Here is a 17,310-nt window from a genome sequence, read left to right as displayed (position 1 = left end):
GGATGAGCTTCCTCTTCCTCCTTGCCATTCATGACTAAGTTCGATGAAATGGAAATAGCCCAGACAGGTTTAACCCTGCCTCCCCCTCTTCTTACCTCCAAGTCACTGGACCTAGGTTTTCCTCATCAGTAAAATGGGCACAAGACCGTATCTCAGGTGCTGATGTAACTGCTTGATATGACTGACATAGATAGGGTTTTCCTCCCTTGGTCCCATCAGCGTTAACCCATCATCATCCATTTTACCTTACATTTTATAGCATTTATTTCCATATCTACATGAAGATAACCAATCCTTAAAGTCCCCATGGAGTCAGGGCCAGAAAACCTGAGTCCAGGCTTGAGTGCCTCTGGATTTCACTCCACTGCCATGTTCCTTCACCAGCTCTGGGAGGGACAGAGCATGCCTGGCCAGTTCGTCCTCATAGTGCTGATGCCTAGCACAGGACCTGGCCTCAAGGCCACCTCCCAATCCTACACCTGGAGCCAGAGGATGTCTGTCTGCTCCAAAGAAGAGGGCAGTAAGTGTCAGGGTACCACCCAGAGGGTGGGGTGGGCCAGTCTCTCCTGAGAACACCTCATTCTGCTGGAATTACACAGGATCTAGGGCTTGCTGTCGGGTTCAAGGCCATATGGCTGAGAATGAATATATGTGTATAAATTACCACAGTACATTGGTATAACCCTTCTGGAAAACATGGAACCTTGCACATGAGCCTTATAAATGTCACCTTTTGGTGTAGTGACTCTGCAAAGTATAACAGAATGTCTAGTGGTAAGTTGGAAATAACCCAAACATCTTACCATTTGGTTAGAATTAAGCAAATCAGAATAGTTACTGGACTACTGCATAGCCATTTCAGATACATGCTTTTAAAGACTCTTTAGAGGTAGAGAAATTATAATTAACATTAAGTGAAAAAAGGAACAAATTTGTTTTGTACATTCCTCAGGTTTTCCTGTATTCTTTTTACAGTCTGAACAACAAAACAATGAAAGATATTCCAAGTAAGGTCCCAAGGCTGGCCTTTCTGGTGTTTTTTTTTGTTTGTTTGGTTTTTTTTTTGTGGTACGCGGGCCTCTCACTGTTGTGGCCTCTCCTGTTGCGGAGCACAGGCTCTGGACGCGCAGGCTCAGCGGCCATGGCTCACGGGCCCAGCCACTCCGTGGCATGTGGGATCTTCCCGGACCGGGGCACGAACCCGCGTCCCCTGCATCGGCAGGCGGACTCTCAACCACTGGGCGACCAGGGAAGCCCTCTGGTGAGTGTTTTTTAATAACTCTTTTTATATCTTTCTCTCTTTACATCACCACCCAGACTTCCCCGCCCAAATGAAGTTTTTAATGAAGATAGCACACCACCGAGTCTCAAGTTGAGACCCAAAGTATCCAAACTTAGTATATCAGGTTATATATCCTGTAAGAAAAACGATTGTATCAGGTAACCAATGTGAAGCTCGCCCCTGCACCCCCATCAGCTAGCAGGTTATCTGGAATTCATCCTAGATCAATGACCTGTTGGACTCAAAGAAGCCACCCCCAAAAAAATTGTATAAAAAGATTTATTGAAATTTATCAATGACAAACAGACATAAAACTCAAAGTTTGGCTCTTCTGAGGGGGAGGAAAACCGGTGCAGATGTTCTTTTATACAGATGAAACACGGGCTAAGGAATCACACGTCACTTCAAAAGCAATCCAGAAGAGGGACAGGAAAGCAAACCTGTACATTCGCTAGGAATTTGCAGTCATTTCAGATTTCCACTAGGTAAGAAAATACAATTTTGCGTTAGTTTTTCCGTGCTCGGGTGTATGAAAAAAAAACCCAGCCGACATGCAGCAGCGTCTCCTGTGCTTAGGTTTGTAAAAATGGTCTAAGCACAGAAGGACACGTAGAAGAATTCTCTTGTCATTTTGTAAAACAAAGCGTTCTAATATTTTACAGAACAAGATAGGACAGTTTTGTTTTTAATCTTTGAAAGAGGTTGAAGTTTGAGGGTTTGCTTCTTCTCTTTTAATTAGAATTACCAAATCCATTTTACTCCTAACTCAGAAGCCGCTGTTCTCAGCTCTCTGGCTCATCACAAGAGTGACATCAGAGTCTTCTTCGGACAGCGAAGCCCACCACCATCTGTGGAGAGGGAAAGGGGACGGGAGATGGGGAAGATCCCCCGACCAGTGCCAAAATACGCCTTTAGGTTGCTATTTACAAACCAGGGCGCTGGCTGCCTCTAGCAGGCCCAAGAGATGCGGAAATCACGGGAACCAGAACAAGAGGTAAGATGCGGCTGGTGCTCAGCCCCTCCTGGGCTTTGAGAAACCAAACTGAGGCCAGCCATGGCCTTCCAACCAACTCAAGAGACTCGGGAAATACCAGGAAATGTCAGAGATCTCCAAACCGTCCTCTTTGAGGGTAAGGAACAAATGCTCACTTGTGTGTACTCAGCTATCGCAAATTTATCGGGGACAAAACAGACACAAAGAAAAAGTAGGGGAAAAAAATAAAGAGTGGCAGTAAAAATAGTATTTTATTCCACCCCCTCCCCCCTCCCTCCCCCCACAACCCCCAGTACACTTTTCCCCTCTCGTTCCCACAGCAACGTTACAATCAGAAAAAAATAAGTTTCGGGGAGCGGGATTTAGGGGGGTACGGGTAAAAACAGTCAAATCACAATAGGAATTTTTCAAAATAGGTTATTCCACTTAGTCATCGTCTTCTCCCTCATCCTCAGGTTCTCGTTTTCGCTTCTGACCCCTTTCTTCTTCTGGAAGAGTAAGGAAAAGGCATTCAGATTAAACATGGATCTCGCCTCCTACTCAACCCCCCAGCTGGGAAAGCAGGGGACCGTACGTCTAGGACGCTTTGCCAACCCTGGCAAACCGAGGCCAGGTCCTCAGGACCCAGGCCATCTACTGTCAACTGAGGGGGCCAGCCTGCTACCCGCGGAGAGTAAAAACGCTGCCGTACCACCAAGCTCCTCTTCATCTTCCTCATCGTCTACTTCCCCATCGTTATAACCTTCCTCATCCTCCTAGGAGAGAAGATGGACACCGGACATTAGGAATGCCCCGACCGTGGGACACGTGGAGGATGCCACTTTCCCTGACACCGAGCTCAGAAAGGTAAGGGCCGCCCCCAGCCCCTCAGAGCTCCCACGGACCTGCTTCGCACCGGTGAACCTAAAGCAGAGGTTCTTTTGTATCGAGGACCCCCTTTAAGAATCTGTAGAAAGTTTTGAACCCCTTCCCTAGAAAATACCCACATTACACACAATATCTGCAAACAATGTCAGCAGAGGGGGGTGGATTCTATCCCCCGTTAAGAATTCCTGACCTGAAGTCCCTATAACTCAGGCAGCTCCGCAGTGTGCCCTCCTAGGGGAACAAGTTTCCCAGCCGACTCTCCATCGTGTGAAGTAGGCCGAGCTTTCATCTGTCCTCACTCTAGTTTTGGCTTCAAGAGAAGACCCCAGTCCAGACCCCAGTCTGTGGGTGAGTGCAGCCCCTTCACCGTCTTGCAAACTTGGGTCACTTGGAGGGAGGAAAAATACAATTCTCACCCCCTGCCCAGGACATCACTCCCAGCTCCGTGAGATTCAGCAAGGGGTGTGAATTCACCCTCAACACAGGACCACGCTTCATGCTGCTCCGGTAGATCTAGGCTAGTTGAATCTCTGCATGAACACTGTTCCTAAAGTACCAGGCAGCCCATTGTTTAATAAGAACTCGGCAATAGACTTCTTTTTGTCAAGGGAAATATCCTTTCATAATGTCACCAAATAGTTCCTTAATCAGTCTGTTTGCTAAGACTGTGTGTGTGTGTGTGAGCTCTCCTTTACTGGAAGCTGGAAATTTGCAGATAGTCAATGAGATTACCAAAAACAACCACCACAACAAAAAACCAACCCCAAACCAAAAACAACCTCTACATGTTGGCGGCTCCTGACAGGAAGAGCAAGACGAAAAATCCATTAGCCAACATGACTTATTGCCCTGTCCTAGGGGGGCCTATTTTGCTAGGTCTCTATTTTTAAAATACACAATATTCTTCAGAGGTGAGCCTAGCAGCCTACACCTGGGGAGAAGAGACACCCAGCAGCACAACTTGACAGGAACCAAGCCTATCTCACCAGCTTTCTCACTAACCCCGACCTACCTCTCCCTGGCTTGTGAGGGGGTTGGCTGGGAGATCCTGCCTGAGCAGGTCTGTGTGGCAGACAGGTATCTGTGCCCTTGATGGAGAGAGACAGGGAACTGGGGGAGAAGGCAGGTACCTTGTCCATGCTGTCATCATTTTAAACCTCTCTCGGTCTAAGTTTTGCAATTGGCAAGAGCTGATTTAGAAATCTGAAAAGCCAGGGAAAATGACTCTGCTATAGAAAGACTCAGAACATCCAAACACAAAACAGCAGCACACAGAGCCAGGACCTTGGAAAAGGGTGTGAAAGCCTAAAATAGTAAGTGGTCAAACACTCCCTTGTCCTTAAACATTTTACTTACAAATTATTTTATCCTCTTAAGCCAGTGAGTTGATCCCTATTTACAACCCAGCTGTAAAATGACACCTATTGTACAGATGAGGAAATAGGCTCAGAAGGTCAAGGAACTTGTCCAGGGACACACAGCTAGCAAGTGGTAGAAGCTGGGATCCACCCCGTCACAGACACATCCCAGACCTTGTTAAAAAATGATGCCAGCCAGTGTGTTTGGATAATGGCACTATCCGCTGTGTACAGGGGACCCTTGTCACCCTCTGATGTGGAATGCAGCAGTGTCTTATCCTATTACCCACCAGTTCAAGGCAGTCTTTGATTTTCCCTAGCACACTGTAAGTGCTCACTGAATATCTGAATTAACATACTTATGCAAAAAGGTAGAAAAAGGGGATGTGGATTCTACAAGAGCCAGGCTTGCCCCAGCAGATGAATCCCCTCCCTCTTTCTTTTCCAGGGCCAGCTGCAAGGCTTGCCTCTCCCAGACCAACCCCGTAACAGGCCCTGAAGTGGGTTCAATTCCCAGTCAGGGCTCCAGGCTGCCGAGGCGGATCACTGAGGCAGTTAGTGGGACTGACGCAGAGGCAGCAGAGCAAGTAAGGGGGCTCCGAGAGACGGTTCCCTGCCCAGCCCAACCTCTCACCTCTTCCTCTCCACTCACATCCTCCTCTTCACCTTCCTCCTCCTCCTCCTCGTCCTCCTCATCTTCCACTACCTGAGCATCTTCATCGTACTCTTCCTCTGTGCAGTGGGAATGGGGACAAGAACAAACTGGTGGTGAGCTGGCCCTTCCCTCCCGCAGCACAGGCCCAGGGCCTGGCACCAGAGGTGCGCTCCTGTGTGGGGCCCACGACTCTCCCACGCCCGTCCAGGTCCACAGCCTGGATGCTCTAATGTGACTGAACACATCCTAAAGTAACCCAAAAGGTAAGCATCCTAAAATGACCCCAAAGGTAAGCCCTCCTCTCAAGTATTACGAAAACAAAAAAATCTCTCGTGGAGGCTGAGATGGGAGAGAAAATGCCGGATCAGAGAACCAAGTTACAGGCCTGGGACAGCTGAGAAGTCAGTTCATGCACAAAGAGCATCTAGCCAAATGCGCTGCCCTAAAGGTGAGGAAACTGAGTCCCAGAGCGGGAGAAGTGAGTTGTTCAAGGTCACACCTGGAGTTAGCTGCAGATCTGGGCCTAGAAGCCTAGTATCAGGGCTCCAGTCCTGGGACCTTTCTGTCCCATCACAAGATGGAACAAACTAAGGGAAACAGGGTGTCTGAATCCCTTGTAAAATACTCCCACCTAACAAGGGAAAAGCACTCTTACATCTGAATTATTCAGGCAAGGTCTCAACCCTCAACTTTACTCTGGCCACAGAGACCTGCAGGGAAGCCGCGCTGAGCTGGCAGTGTGGGAAGGAAATGCGAAGCTCTCCTTCCTTTTCCTTCTTTCCTTCCTGTGGTCCCTGACTGCTCACCGCACCACCAGGGAGCCCAACGTGCTGCCTGCAGCCTCCTCTGCTTTCTGGGCCCCTGGGGCTTCTGAGTCCTCACCCCCCAGGTCCTACCATGTGGTCCTGTGGGCGGCAGTCAGCTGGGGGCCCCACGACCTCTCCAGCCGTGACCTCATCTCCACTACCGGACCCTAGGTGGAGAGAGGGGACCCTCAGGCCACACCCCACCTTCCTCCATCTGCTCAATCCCTCCCTGGAAGAGTATCTGAGTCCAGCACCACACTACAGAGAGACACTGTAGGATCTCATTTTCAGGGGAACTTTGGAAAAGGGAAAAAAATTGAAGGAAGACTCAGATGGTTTTTAAGGAGTTACTATGCAGTTGGAGAACCTCAGGATGTTTCTCTGGGGCTCAGGCCCTGTTATTTTAGGGGCGTCAATCAATGAGACAGACCAGGGACAACCGTAAACAGAGCAGACAGCCCACTCCCCTCCACAGCTCTAGAAAGAGGTCGATAGCCCTCGGGGGCCGGTGGGGGCCCCCTGACACCCAGCCCGTCCCCCATAAAGCCTGGCCTGGCCTCTCCCTGGCACCACCCACCATCCTCATCCTCCTCGTCATCCTCCAGGCCCTCCACGTAGCCCTCGGCGTCCGAGTCGGGGGCCTCCTTGTCGTCCCGATCGTAGCCATCGAGATACGTGAGCTGAGGAAGGAGCTTGAACACGTTTTCTCGGTAGTCGTTCAGGTTGGTCACCTCGCAATTGAAAAGGTCTAAGCTCTTGAGGTTTTCTAACTTTTTCTGCAAGCAAACGACAAAGTTGACAGTGAGTGGCATGGGAGGCGGGGTGGGGAGACAGATGGGGGTGATGTGAGACGGCGTGCAGAGCTCCAGGATCATAGGTGATGAGCACACTCTGGTTTGGTTCTGCTCGGCCGTGTCAGCTCTGGTTGGGGGGCCTCATGTTCATTCATGTGGAAGATGGGAAGTTGGACTTGAGGATCTTCGAAGCCCCATCCGATACCAACACTTTTATTCTGCAATTATAGCTCTTGCCGTAACAGTGACGCACCTGAAATTAACCTGGGGCTCTCTTGGTGCACGAGCCAGGAACTTCGCTGCCTGCCCCTGTGACTAAGGAGCCAGAGAGGAACTGAAAAGGCCACAGGAACTAACAAACGACCTCCTTCTATGAATAATAATAATAATAATGGCAATTAATATAGCACTTTATGGATTAACTCAATTTATCCTCATGACCCCGATAAGGCAGAAATAATTATTAGTTCATTTTACAGACAAGGAAGTAGAGGGCAAAGAATTGGGATTTGATCAGGCAGCCCAACTTCAGACCTGTGCTCTTTCTCTTTGCCTGTCAAAAAGGACAAGAGAAAAACCAATGAAGCATCCCGATTTTGTCCATAGTACTTAACACAATTTGCTTTATCAAAGCTTTATGTATCGATGGGTTCTAGGCCCAAATTATACCCACTTGGTGGCTGGAATCTGAGGCCCAGGAAGCAAAAGGGTCATACATCTAGCAAGAAACAGCTGCCTCCTGACTTCCTATTTCACACGTCTTTAAGGCGCAGGAACCCCGCCCCAGGCCAAGTCCCTGTTCCAGTGAGGCCAGGCATAACTGGTGATTAAAGCTACTGTCCCTCAGGGTCAATGTCAGGAATGAGGCTGCTCTCTTGAGATTTCGTGACTGAGACCCGGTCATTCTCAGCAGAGGGTCAAGGGCAGGGAAGGAGTCCGAGCTGCAGACTGGGTGGGTGAGGCTAGCATCCCCCAACCAAAGGCATTTTCCCCACCCTCAGAAGTGACATTAATCACACTGAATATCAGGGAAGAAGCTACAAAACCATGTGTGGTCTGGGCAAGGGGGAGAGAGAGAGAGAGAGAGACAGAGAGAGAGAGAGAGACAGAGAGAGAGAGAGAGTGTGTGTGTGTTTTTCTATAATGGTACCCAAATCACAACTAAAACACACATATGCAGAACTTCAAAGATTTTTTCCTTTTATAATGAAATTATGAAATCAAGGCTTCCAGGTAGATCAAAATAGCTTTGCTTTCCCCAAGGAAATTGGTGGAAGACCTGAAAGAAAGTTCTATGGGAAGCATAGTCTAGTAGTTGACCCCATGCCACAGATGAGCAGGTAAAGTCTGAGTTGGGAGGAGAAATGCCAGCTTCCCGTTCTGCCACGCTGGCCCATCAACCTGCCCTTCAAGCATCCACGAAGGGCAAGGAATGCGTTTTGGACAAGAACACAAACTGAGAGATGCCCCAACTGCCACTCTATATACCCAGAAAAGGGAAACGTGGCGCACTTGGCCAAATATCCTCATGGCCTTTCCCTGATTCTAAGGTGCATGGCTTATGAAGTAATTCTTATGTATATATTTACAATAAGTGTTAATTTAATGCGGTAGTTATTTCTACATTTCAAAAAAGCTGTCATGAATCAGTGATACATCTTACAGTTGACTTCCTTGAAGTCAAGGGAATACAGTCATTCAGATCTGGGTAATGTAGAAACTGTTATTCTAACCATGACCTGCCCCTTTCTGGCTAGTGAATCGTGAAGTTTGGGGTGTGCTCAGCTCTATGTGGACCAGCAGAGGAGGAAATGCGGCCCAGATCTCCGAGTCCCTGGTCACCATCACACCCAGGACTGGTGACCAGGGTCCCTCTTCTCTACGCCCCACAGAGGAAGGCCTGCATGGGGCTCCCGTGCCACACAGCTCTCTGTCATCCCAGGGGGCCTGTGTCAGGACCAACCCACCTCCCACGGTTCAGAGGTGCTAGCCTCTGGCCAGTGACCCAAGGAGAAAGCAGGTGACCACCTCCAGGGTCAGCTTAATTCCCAGATGGCTCCTCTCTCCCCAGTGAAGGGCACAAGCCATGCTCTAAGCCTAAAGAAATGACAGCTCAGGTTTCCAAAGCTGAGCAGAAACTGTAAGAGGAAAAGCACTAGACCAGAAATTGAGACCTGGTTCCTACAGCATCCTTCACCCTGATGCCCATTCTAACTGTGCGACCCTGGTCAAGCTCTTTAACTTCTCTAGGCCTCAGTTTCTCTACAGACGAAGCAGAAGTAGGAGCCCTGACTCTATCTCATGGCACGCAATTAGAGTAAAAACAAAAAAGCATGTTATACAAATGCAAAAGTAGTATTCCCTGATATCAATTCCTCCCACCCCAGTGGAGAGGGGAGGACCCCAGTGACTCACCAGTGGCTCTATTGTGCTGAGGTCTTTAATTTTGTTGCCACTTAAATTTAGATGCGTGAGGTTCGGACACTTTTCTGCCAATACTTCCAGGCCCCCTGAGATTCTGTTATCGCTTAGTTCAAGCTAAAGAGGCAGGGAGAGAAAAAGCAGAAACGGCTTTTAAAATGAAGGCTCTGGGCTCAGGCAGCCGGCTCCCTGCAGACAGGCCAGGAAGGGAGTTGGCTCAGGACCTGGCAGGCGTGCTGGGGCTCGCACCTGGCCTCCCCTTCAGTTACGTTCCCTCAATGTGGAACAATGACCCCTTCCTCCTCCCCAGCCCGGCCTCCCAAGCACACACGCTCCTCCTCCGCTCTATTTACCTTCTTAAGTTTGTTTAACTTTGGTAAGTTTGCGACTGAGGTGAGGCCTACGTTGATTGTACTCAAGAACTCCAGTTCTTCAAATTCATCTGTGAGGCCTTCGATTTTGCCTTCATTTGACCGACAGTTGTCCAGGACAAGCTCTTTCACCTGGAAAGGGAAGGAGGGCGTGAACCAACTGGGCGAGGAATCGGGGCTGAGGCCGGGGTAGGGGGAGGGCAGGAGGCAGGCCAGGAAGCATCACAGCACCAGCACCCACCCTGATCTTTCTGCCTTTACCAGTGCTGGGGGGATCGAGGGGAGCGCTGCGGTGAACGGAGCTGCAGAACCAGGGGGCCCCTCCGGACAGGAGCCTTGGCTGGACTGGAGAAGACAAACGCAATAAGCCCCGCTGCTGTCGGCAAGGCTGGGGGCGGTGTCTCGTTCCAACCCTACCGCCACACCTCAGCCCCCAGCTCCCCACTGTACCAGCCATAACACTGTTGGCAACCTCTTGGCCTTGCCATTCCATCAGAACCCCTCTCCCAGCGCCCACCACGGCCCTGCCTGACCGTCTTAACTGAGGTCAGCTACCTACGACTTCGCCTCCTCAGCCCCCACGGGCCTTTCACCTCCATGTGTCCGTGGACGGCTCCCAGGATGTCCCCGTCTGCTTGCACTCATACCTGCCCCTGCCACCACGGTCAGAGCCTGCCCATCCGGCCTGGCATTCACTACTTGGCCCCACTGTAAGGGTCACAGACCAGGGACCCCTCCAACTCTCCATCCTCTAGACCAGTGCTGTCCACCAGAACCAACAGAACTTCCTGTGACGATGGAAACCCATCTAAGAGAAGAGCCACTAGTCACATGTGGCCACCGAGGTGAGACTGAGGAACTAAGTTTTAAATTTTATTTAGTTTTTTTTTTTTTTGGCCACACCGCACAGCATGTGGGATCTTAGTTCCCCAACCAGGGATCAAACCAGTGGAAGCGCAGAGTCTTAACCACTGGACTGCCAGGGAGTCCCAAACTTTATTTAGTTTTAATCCATATAAGTGTAAAGAGACACATGTAAATTACCATATGGCATATCATGGCTCTAGACTTTGCTCTTCAGGGTCCTGGGAGTAGATGTGGAAGGAGAGAATGGATACCCACAAACCTAGGATGGACCCATATAGAAATGCTGAGGTTGGCAAAGTCCAAAAGTTAGTCTTTGGAGGCACCTCTGTGGCCCTGCCTGCCCCCCAACTCCCTGGAGGTGGTTTTACCCTATTAGAGTTCTTCGATTCCCCTCTGTTCTCTTCTTACCCCAAATTTGGGCCCTAAATCCTTATTTCAAATGAGATAGAAAGAACTGATAAAGAGCTACCGTCTCATTGTGTTGTTAAAAGGCACACCTGGCTGCAGGTTCCAGCACAGATGGTAGGGAGACAGGCTGAGGAACAGTCCTCAGGTCTCAGGCCTGAAATGACCGAGGGGAGTCAGCAAGGGACACCAGGCTGCCTGGCCCTCCAGAGAGATGCCCAGAGTTATCCACTCCTGTCCTGAGCTGACAGGGGGCTGCTCCGTGGCCTTCCAGGGCTGGCAGGCACCTTAAAGGTGATCCCTCCTGGCTGCACCTGGTGCTTGACACAGCATCTCCAAGTGCCCCCTCCCTGAAGCCTCCAGGAAACATGTACTGACGTCACCTGGATATGATGCCTCCCTGGGACTTCCACCCACAGGTTCGGATTTCTCACCCATGGGTCACTTGGTACAGGCCCGTCCTTCTCCATAGCAGCCCTGCATTGTCATTCCCTGCTGAGAGGCAGGGAGCAGGCTTTTCTCCTCCTAGATAAGCAGACAGGCCTATTCTAAGCAGTCCCTGTCCAGGGCTGCTCCCTGCCTCTCAGCAGGCCCATTTGCCCAGCTTCTTCCTGCACGGCCCAGGATGACTGTCTGTCTCAGTGGTCCTCCTACTCGGGCATCTCTGGGCCAACATGGGGGAACAGAATCCACAGCAGGCTGCTGTGCCCCTCCTCAGTCCACCCTTGCCAGTGGTCAGACCAGGAGAGCTCGGGGCATGTCTGGGCCACAGCACCCTATAGTTGCCCTGCCTTCTTCTTCCCTGGTGGAGAGAGAGAGCCTGCTCAGTCAAGGACAGCAGCAATTTGCCAGGAGGGGCAAAGCCAGGCAAGGCAGCTCTCAACCAGAGCTAGCAAGCTCTCGGCTCAAGCACCAGCGCCAGGGCCCACCTTTCCCTTGGATCTGGGATGGGGGAAGTTAAGTTCTTTCCCACTCTCTCAGTCCCCAGGGGAGGGGATGTCCAGGTCAAGCCACCTTTCTCAAGGTCACTGCAAGTGTGCCTGGGAATAAATCCCATGAGGCCTTCTGCCCTAGGGCAGGAAGTCAGTGTAGAGCCAGGAAACCAGGCCTGAGGGGAGCAGTGGAGGGAGATCAACTTTCCTGTGGGAGGGAGAGTCACCTCCCCTTCGTTTGCAGTTACTGCTGGGGTCACACAGCCACTGGAGTGGCTTCTCTAGTCACTCCTTTCCTTGGAAGGCCCTGGGAATTCTTTAAGCTCCACCAAAGAAAGACAAATATGAGAAGGGTTTCCAGTCCACCCCAAAGATTTCAGACATGTGGTTTTTCTAGATGGGTCAAGGGCTTCTCCTCTCACGGCCATCAGCCAAGGAGGAGGCCTCAGTAACACGGGGAGGCGGTGCTGTGGAGTCGAGGGAATTCCTCCTGGAAGTCGGCCTCTGTCCTGGAGAGGCACAATGCTGCCTGGGGAGTTCTACAGACAGACCCAAATTTCCAGCCCCAGCTCCCAGCACCAAACCGGTGGCCATTCCTCTTGGGGACAATATGCAAGCCACCACTACTAATGCTTTTATTAACAACAATCATGGGCTCTTTCCAGAGCCCTTAGCAGGCACACTCTTCACAGGCACTGTCTCATTTAATCCTCACAATCGCTCCACGGGGTGTTCCTGGGGTATTCTCCCATTTTACAACCACATCTGAACCACAGATCCTAAAGCCCCAGGAATGGGCATAGGAGGGTATCTAATGGACCCCGATGGTCAGTGTTGCCGCAAGATAAGGGGGGTTTCCCTGCTATTCCCAAGTGCAGGGCGCAGGCTCTTGCAGACCCCCAACTGATCCTACAAGCTACCCTGACGGCACCTACACCCCCTTCGGCCCCTCTTCTAACTGTTCCACTGGCCGGGTCGGGGCCAATCCCAGCAGTCCCACCCTGGTTACACTTCCTCGGTAACCAAAGCACAAAACTTAACCCAGCCCCCGTTCCAATGACACTGCAGTCAGTGGGGGAGGATCTGGAGAGGGGCCCAGGGGCTTGAGACCCTGCTCTTCCCCAAGGAGAAAGAGGCTGCTTCCCATCACTCGGGAGGGAAAGCCTGTGGTGTCTGGAAGGCCAGGTGGCTGCTCCAGGTCTGTGGGGCCTCCGGGATCCCCATGGTTTCTGCATTTCCTTCCTGGCGGGGTTTCAGCACAGTTTGGGGAGAGATCAAAGAGGGGAGGAGTGGGCTGAGGCTTACACCAGAGAGGCCAAACCACATCGGGGGAAACCCACTGCCTCTCTGTGGGGTGATGAGTCACATCGGGGATGGCAAGTAAGCAGCCCGTGAAGTGTCTGTAATGCACCAAACAGGAAAAAACAAAAACTGCAGCCCAAGAGCTGACCTGTGGAAGGTATTCCGTCCACCCGCTGTTCCACCCGCTTCCACACAGGGCCACACTTTCTTACAGCTCCAGGGCAGGCTAACGTGTTTCAAAACGTCAAACCCACCCCAACCTTCCTTAAACTGACTTTGAAACCCTGCTGCAGTTCCAGCCCGCTTCCTCCCATCTCTGCTCGCTGCTGCTGCAAACCCTTCCATGTGAAGAGAACATCCCTTTTACATCCAGGGTGTATTCTGCTTAAAAAAGAAAAAAAAAAAGTGAGGCCCATTCTCCCCGCCAAACCATGGGTGTGAGCTAAGTGCAAAGTTAAAATTAAACTGAAAATTTGTACTTTGGGTTTAGACTCTCTCCCAACTCCACTGGCCGTTTAAAAATATCCGAATGCGGTTACTCTCTCTAGAACCCAAAACTGGAATTACTCTGCTTGTATCGGGAACCTTTCAATCACCCCAAAAACCCTCCACAGGATCCTCTGCTTCATTCCTCCAGCGTTAACACCCAGGAGGTGTCTGCATATTCATACTCAGCGTCCCCCCCCACCGGAGATATTAGTGGGGAGGCACTGAAGGTTCCCAAGAAATCAGACTGCGCGGCTCCGGCATTTCCTGAAAAACTTGTCCCCAAAGCAAGGACGCAGCAGTCATTTCTCACCAAGGGGAGCTGAACTGTCCGTGATAAACACGAACACATTATTACTCTAAGGAACAACCCGTTGCTTGTTTCAAAACTGTGAAATCTTGTCTTTAGAGATCTCTCACATTTGACCATTCCTCTCTACTGCCGGCACTGCAGTCCTGGTCACGGTCATCTAAGTCACTCTAAGTCTGCTCCTGCTTCCAAATGGGGTCCATGTAACAGTGGGAATGCTGGGCTACTGGGAATAGGCCCCCACCCAGAGGCCAAGGCCTGGCTGGCTGAATGACTCTGACTTGATCCCTGAGGTCTCAGGCTCTGCCTCGAAGAAAGGGGAGGATGATATCTGTTTAACCTATAAAGTGCAAACTCTGGCCTAGAAAACATTCCTGGCTTCCCGCCGCCTCTGGGAAAAAATTCAAGGCCCTAAACTGACCCAAGGAGGCCCTCCACTCTCGACCTCTCCCCACTTCCTCCAGTCTCATCGTCCCCGCCCACCTCTCACACTCACCTACAGATCTAGTTAAGCCCGCCTCCCCAGGAAGCCTTCTGCACCCAGCTCTGAGCATCCCGGGGCACCGAGGGCAGCTGCCGCATGAATCATTTAATCGTGTATTAAGCATCCGATCCTCCTAGAGGTCAGGAACTGTCCTTCTCCGTAATCAGCCTAGCAGGGAGCGGACACCAGAGCAACTGCTTAACAAATGCTCCTGTTTATCGTGCCAGCCACAGCACTAGGTGCTGGGGCATACAGAGGGAGACAAAGCATCGTGACACAGTGCAACCAGTCTGATACACGTTGAACAAGCCCTCCCTTATTATAAACAATAACAACAACGTGTTCTCGTGTGTTTTGTGCCCCCCCAGGTACGCATAAGCCCCAAGAGGAGGTAGGTCAATGGTGCACCCTCCTCTTGACCGGACCCAGTGGTCTGCACTCAGGTCTCTTGCCCGTAAGAAACCCCTCTCTCCACCCAGCAAGCTCCTGTGACGCTGTCCATCTGAGCAGCCAAGGGGACACGGAGGTGACAGAGAGCCACAGCTGGGGTCCCTGCCAGCAAGAGGTGTGGTGGCGGGCTAGGAGGAGACAGACCCCTGGTAATCAACTATAGTCCACTGTGCCACGCAGCAGGCCCGAGGCTGGGAACAGGGTGCATGCTTCACATGCCTCCACTCCGAGAGGACAGGCACACTAAGGACAGGCAGGAGGGACCCAGAAAGTCCAAGAAAGGGGATGCACTATAGCAAAGCCAGGGCTGGCCAGAAAATTTGCAGGGCCCAGTGTAAAATGAAAATGGGAGACCCCTTGCTCAAAAATTGTTAAGAATTCCCAGACAGTGACAGGAGCGCATTAAACCCAAGAGCAGGGAGGGACCTTCTAAGCATGGAGCCTGTGTGACCACACAGGTCACATGCCCATGAAGTTGGCCCTGATTTAAATGGACAGCTTGGGCCTAAAGCAGAGCCCTCTGAAGGCCAGAACCAGAGAGAAGGAAGCTCGAGAGGGCACTGCTCTTTATTTTTTCAGCACTTCCTGAGGCAATGTGGAGAGGTGGACAGAAGGCAGGCTCTGGAGTCGGACGCACCTGGCTCAAGTTCAAATTCCCCATTGCAAGCTCATCATCTCACCTCTCCTGAGCTTGTTTCCTCCAATGACAATAGTGCCCACCACTTAGGGTTGGATTAGATGAAATAATGCACTTAGAGCATCCCCAGCTTGGAAAAAGCCACCTGCCTATTCCTCAATCCACGGCCTGTGGATTGAGTCAAGGCACGAGAACGGGAATCAAGGCAGGCCCGCAGCTCTGAGTCACCCCTGCTGCCCGCAAGGCTTCTTCATGGAACAGAAGCCTCTCCACGTTCTGGAGAGCTAAGATGGTGTGCCCAGAAGACATCCCCTGCTGGATTTTATACCTACACCTTGTTTTGTTTAGTTTTTCCCACTAAACTCGAAGCCTGATCTTCTTTTCTTTCACCAAACAAGAATGTAATAAATATTTGTAGCTTTGGTTTCAACCTTGTCAGTCCCTGACCAATTTAGTTTCCAGGTCCCAGCCTTCCAACAGAAGACTTAAATCAGATTGACCCCGTGTTTTTTTGGTGCTCATGGGTTTTAAATAGGTCAGCTTTTAAATGGGCCATCCCCTGTTGCAGATCCCATTTCTAGCTCGAAGACCAACTGTTTGAGACACCGAGGCTGAGGGGAAATGGGCTTCTTCTCAGAGGTGCTCGATAGGAGTGATAGACACTTGTGGTCTGTCCCTAAAAATCTCTACTTCTGCTTAACAGTCAGTGTGGCAAAAGCTGCAAAAATCAGTCGGGTTCCACGGGGGAAAAGTCAGGCTCTGGGGGAAAAGTTGGACATTTCGAAAGCTTAGAAAGGCCTTCAGGATCATCTAGGTCAGTGGCTTTCTGACCACAACCCACAGTAAAAAATACATTAATACCTTGGCTCAGCACACATATGTTTTTGTGTGTGTATAGGCATACACACTGAAACAAAACTTACCCTGTTACAATTACTCTTTTTCCATTACATTAAAAAATAATTTTAAAAAATGTGACCCACAGTTTGCAAAATGCTGGTCTAGTTTAACTCTCTTTTTTCTAGAGGAAGAAGCAAGGTCCAGAGTTGGCCACAAGCCCAGGAACCCCAAGCTGGGTGATTCTCCTGCCACACCACACCACACCACACCGCTGTTCTCATCGGAAATCACAGTCCCCAGTGGAAGACCGGGGAATCAACCACGTAGCTTTCGTGTTTCTGCTAATAGGAGGCTGTTCTGCAGCCTCGGTGGTAGCTAAGACTCAGGTCTCCATACCTCTTAAAGATCTTTTAAAATCTTAACTAAGGGGCAGGGTCCCACCTTACTTTAAAACAAACAAACAAAAACAAACAAAAAATCTCTCTAAGAAAAAAGCATCTGGGTCTCTGGATTTTGTTTGTTTCCTACAATAGAGCTCTGAAGGCACGGGTGGGAGCACATGGCGCGGGAAGTCGGTGACGCCATCCTTATTATTTTAGGGAACGATGGAAGGCAGGCCGAGGCTCGCTGCGGCGGTAATTAAGCTGTCGGCAGGGCCTGGGTAATAGGCTAAGCGCCGGCTGGGGGAGGGCCCACATTAACATAAACCCTGTGACTGGCTCCCTCTCGGGCCTGGAACCGGCTTCCTACCTCCTGCCCCAAGCATGCGGAGGACTTGGTTTCTGCCTCGCCAAAGACAGAGGAGCTGGTGCCACTGCAGATGTTTCTCCGGCCAGAAGATCAGACTCAGGGCAGTAACCCCAGGACTGGCACAATTGGTATAGGAGCTGGGCTTTGGGCTTATCAGATGGACCTGTTTAGCTAGTGAAGCCTGGTAGAGCTGGAAAGCAAATGTTATGCCCTTGCTTTCCTCCCCTTGAACCTCACTCCTCTCTTCCAGCCAGTGTAGATTCTACTCCACGTCAAGGACTTGTCAGTTCCATCTCCTG

General features: G+C 50.8%; 1 protein-coding gene across 1 annotated transcript in view; it reads right to left on the bottom strand.

The window, feature by feature from the left end:
* Positions 1 to 2,560: 2,560 nt before the first annotated feature.
* The window catches only part of ANP32A (acidic nuclear phosphoprotein 32 family member A), a 38,444-nt gene continuing 23,694 nt past the window's right edge, over positions 2,561 to 17,310 (bottom strand). The window contains exons 2-7 of the mRNA XM_060097099.1: positions 9,531 to 9,680; positions 9,172 to 9,294; positions 6,540 to 6,738; positions 5,136 to 5,233; positions 2,968 to 3,031; positions 2,561 to 2,764 (exon numbers count right to left, since the gene is read on the bottom strand). Coding sequence (XP_059953082.1) covers positions 2,703 to 2,764; positions 2,968 to 3,031; positions 5,136 to 5,233; positions 6,540 to 6,738; positions 9,172 to 9,294; positions 9,531 to 9,680 — 696 coding nt within the window. The 3' untranslated portion in view covers positions 2,561 to 2,702. The remainder of the gene's footprint in view (positions 2,765 to 2,967; positions 3,032 to 5,135; positions 5,234 to 6,539; positions 6,739 to 9,171; positions 9,295 to 9,530; positions 9,681 to 17,310) is intronic.

This window comes from Mesoplodon densirostris, chromosome 4, assembly GCF_025265405.1.
Source record: "Mesoplodon densirostris isolate mMesDen1 chromosome 4, mMesDen1 primary haplotype, whole genome shotgun sequence".
NCBI classification, from domain to species: Eukaryota; Metazoa; Chordata; class Mammalia; order Artiodactyla; family Ziphiidae; genus Mesoplodon; species Mesoplodon densirostris.
The sequence above is the reverse complement of the archived record's forward strand: the minus strand, read 5'-3'. Positions and strand labels throughout refer to the sequence as shown.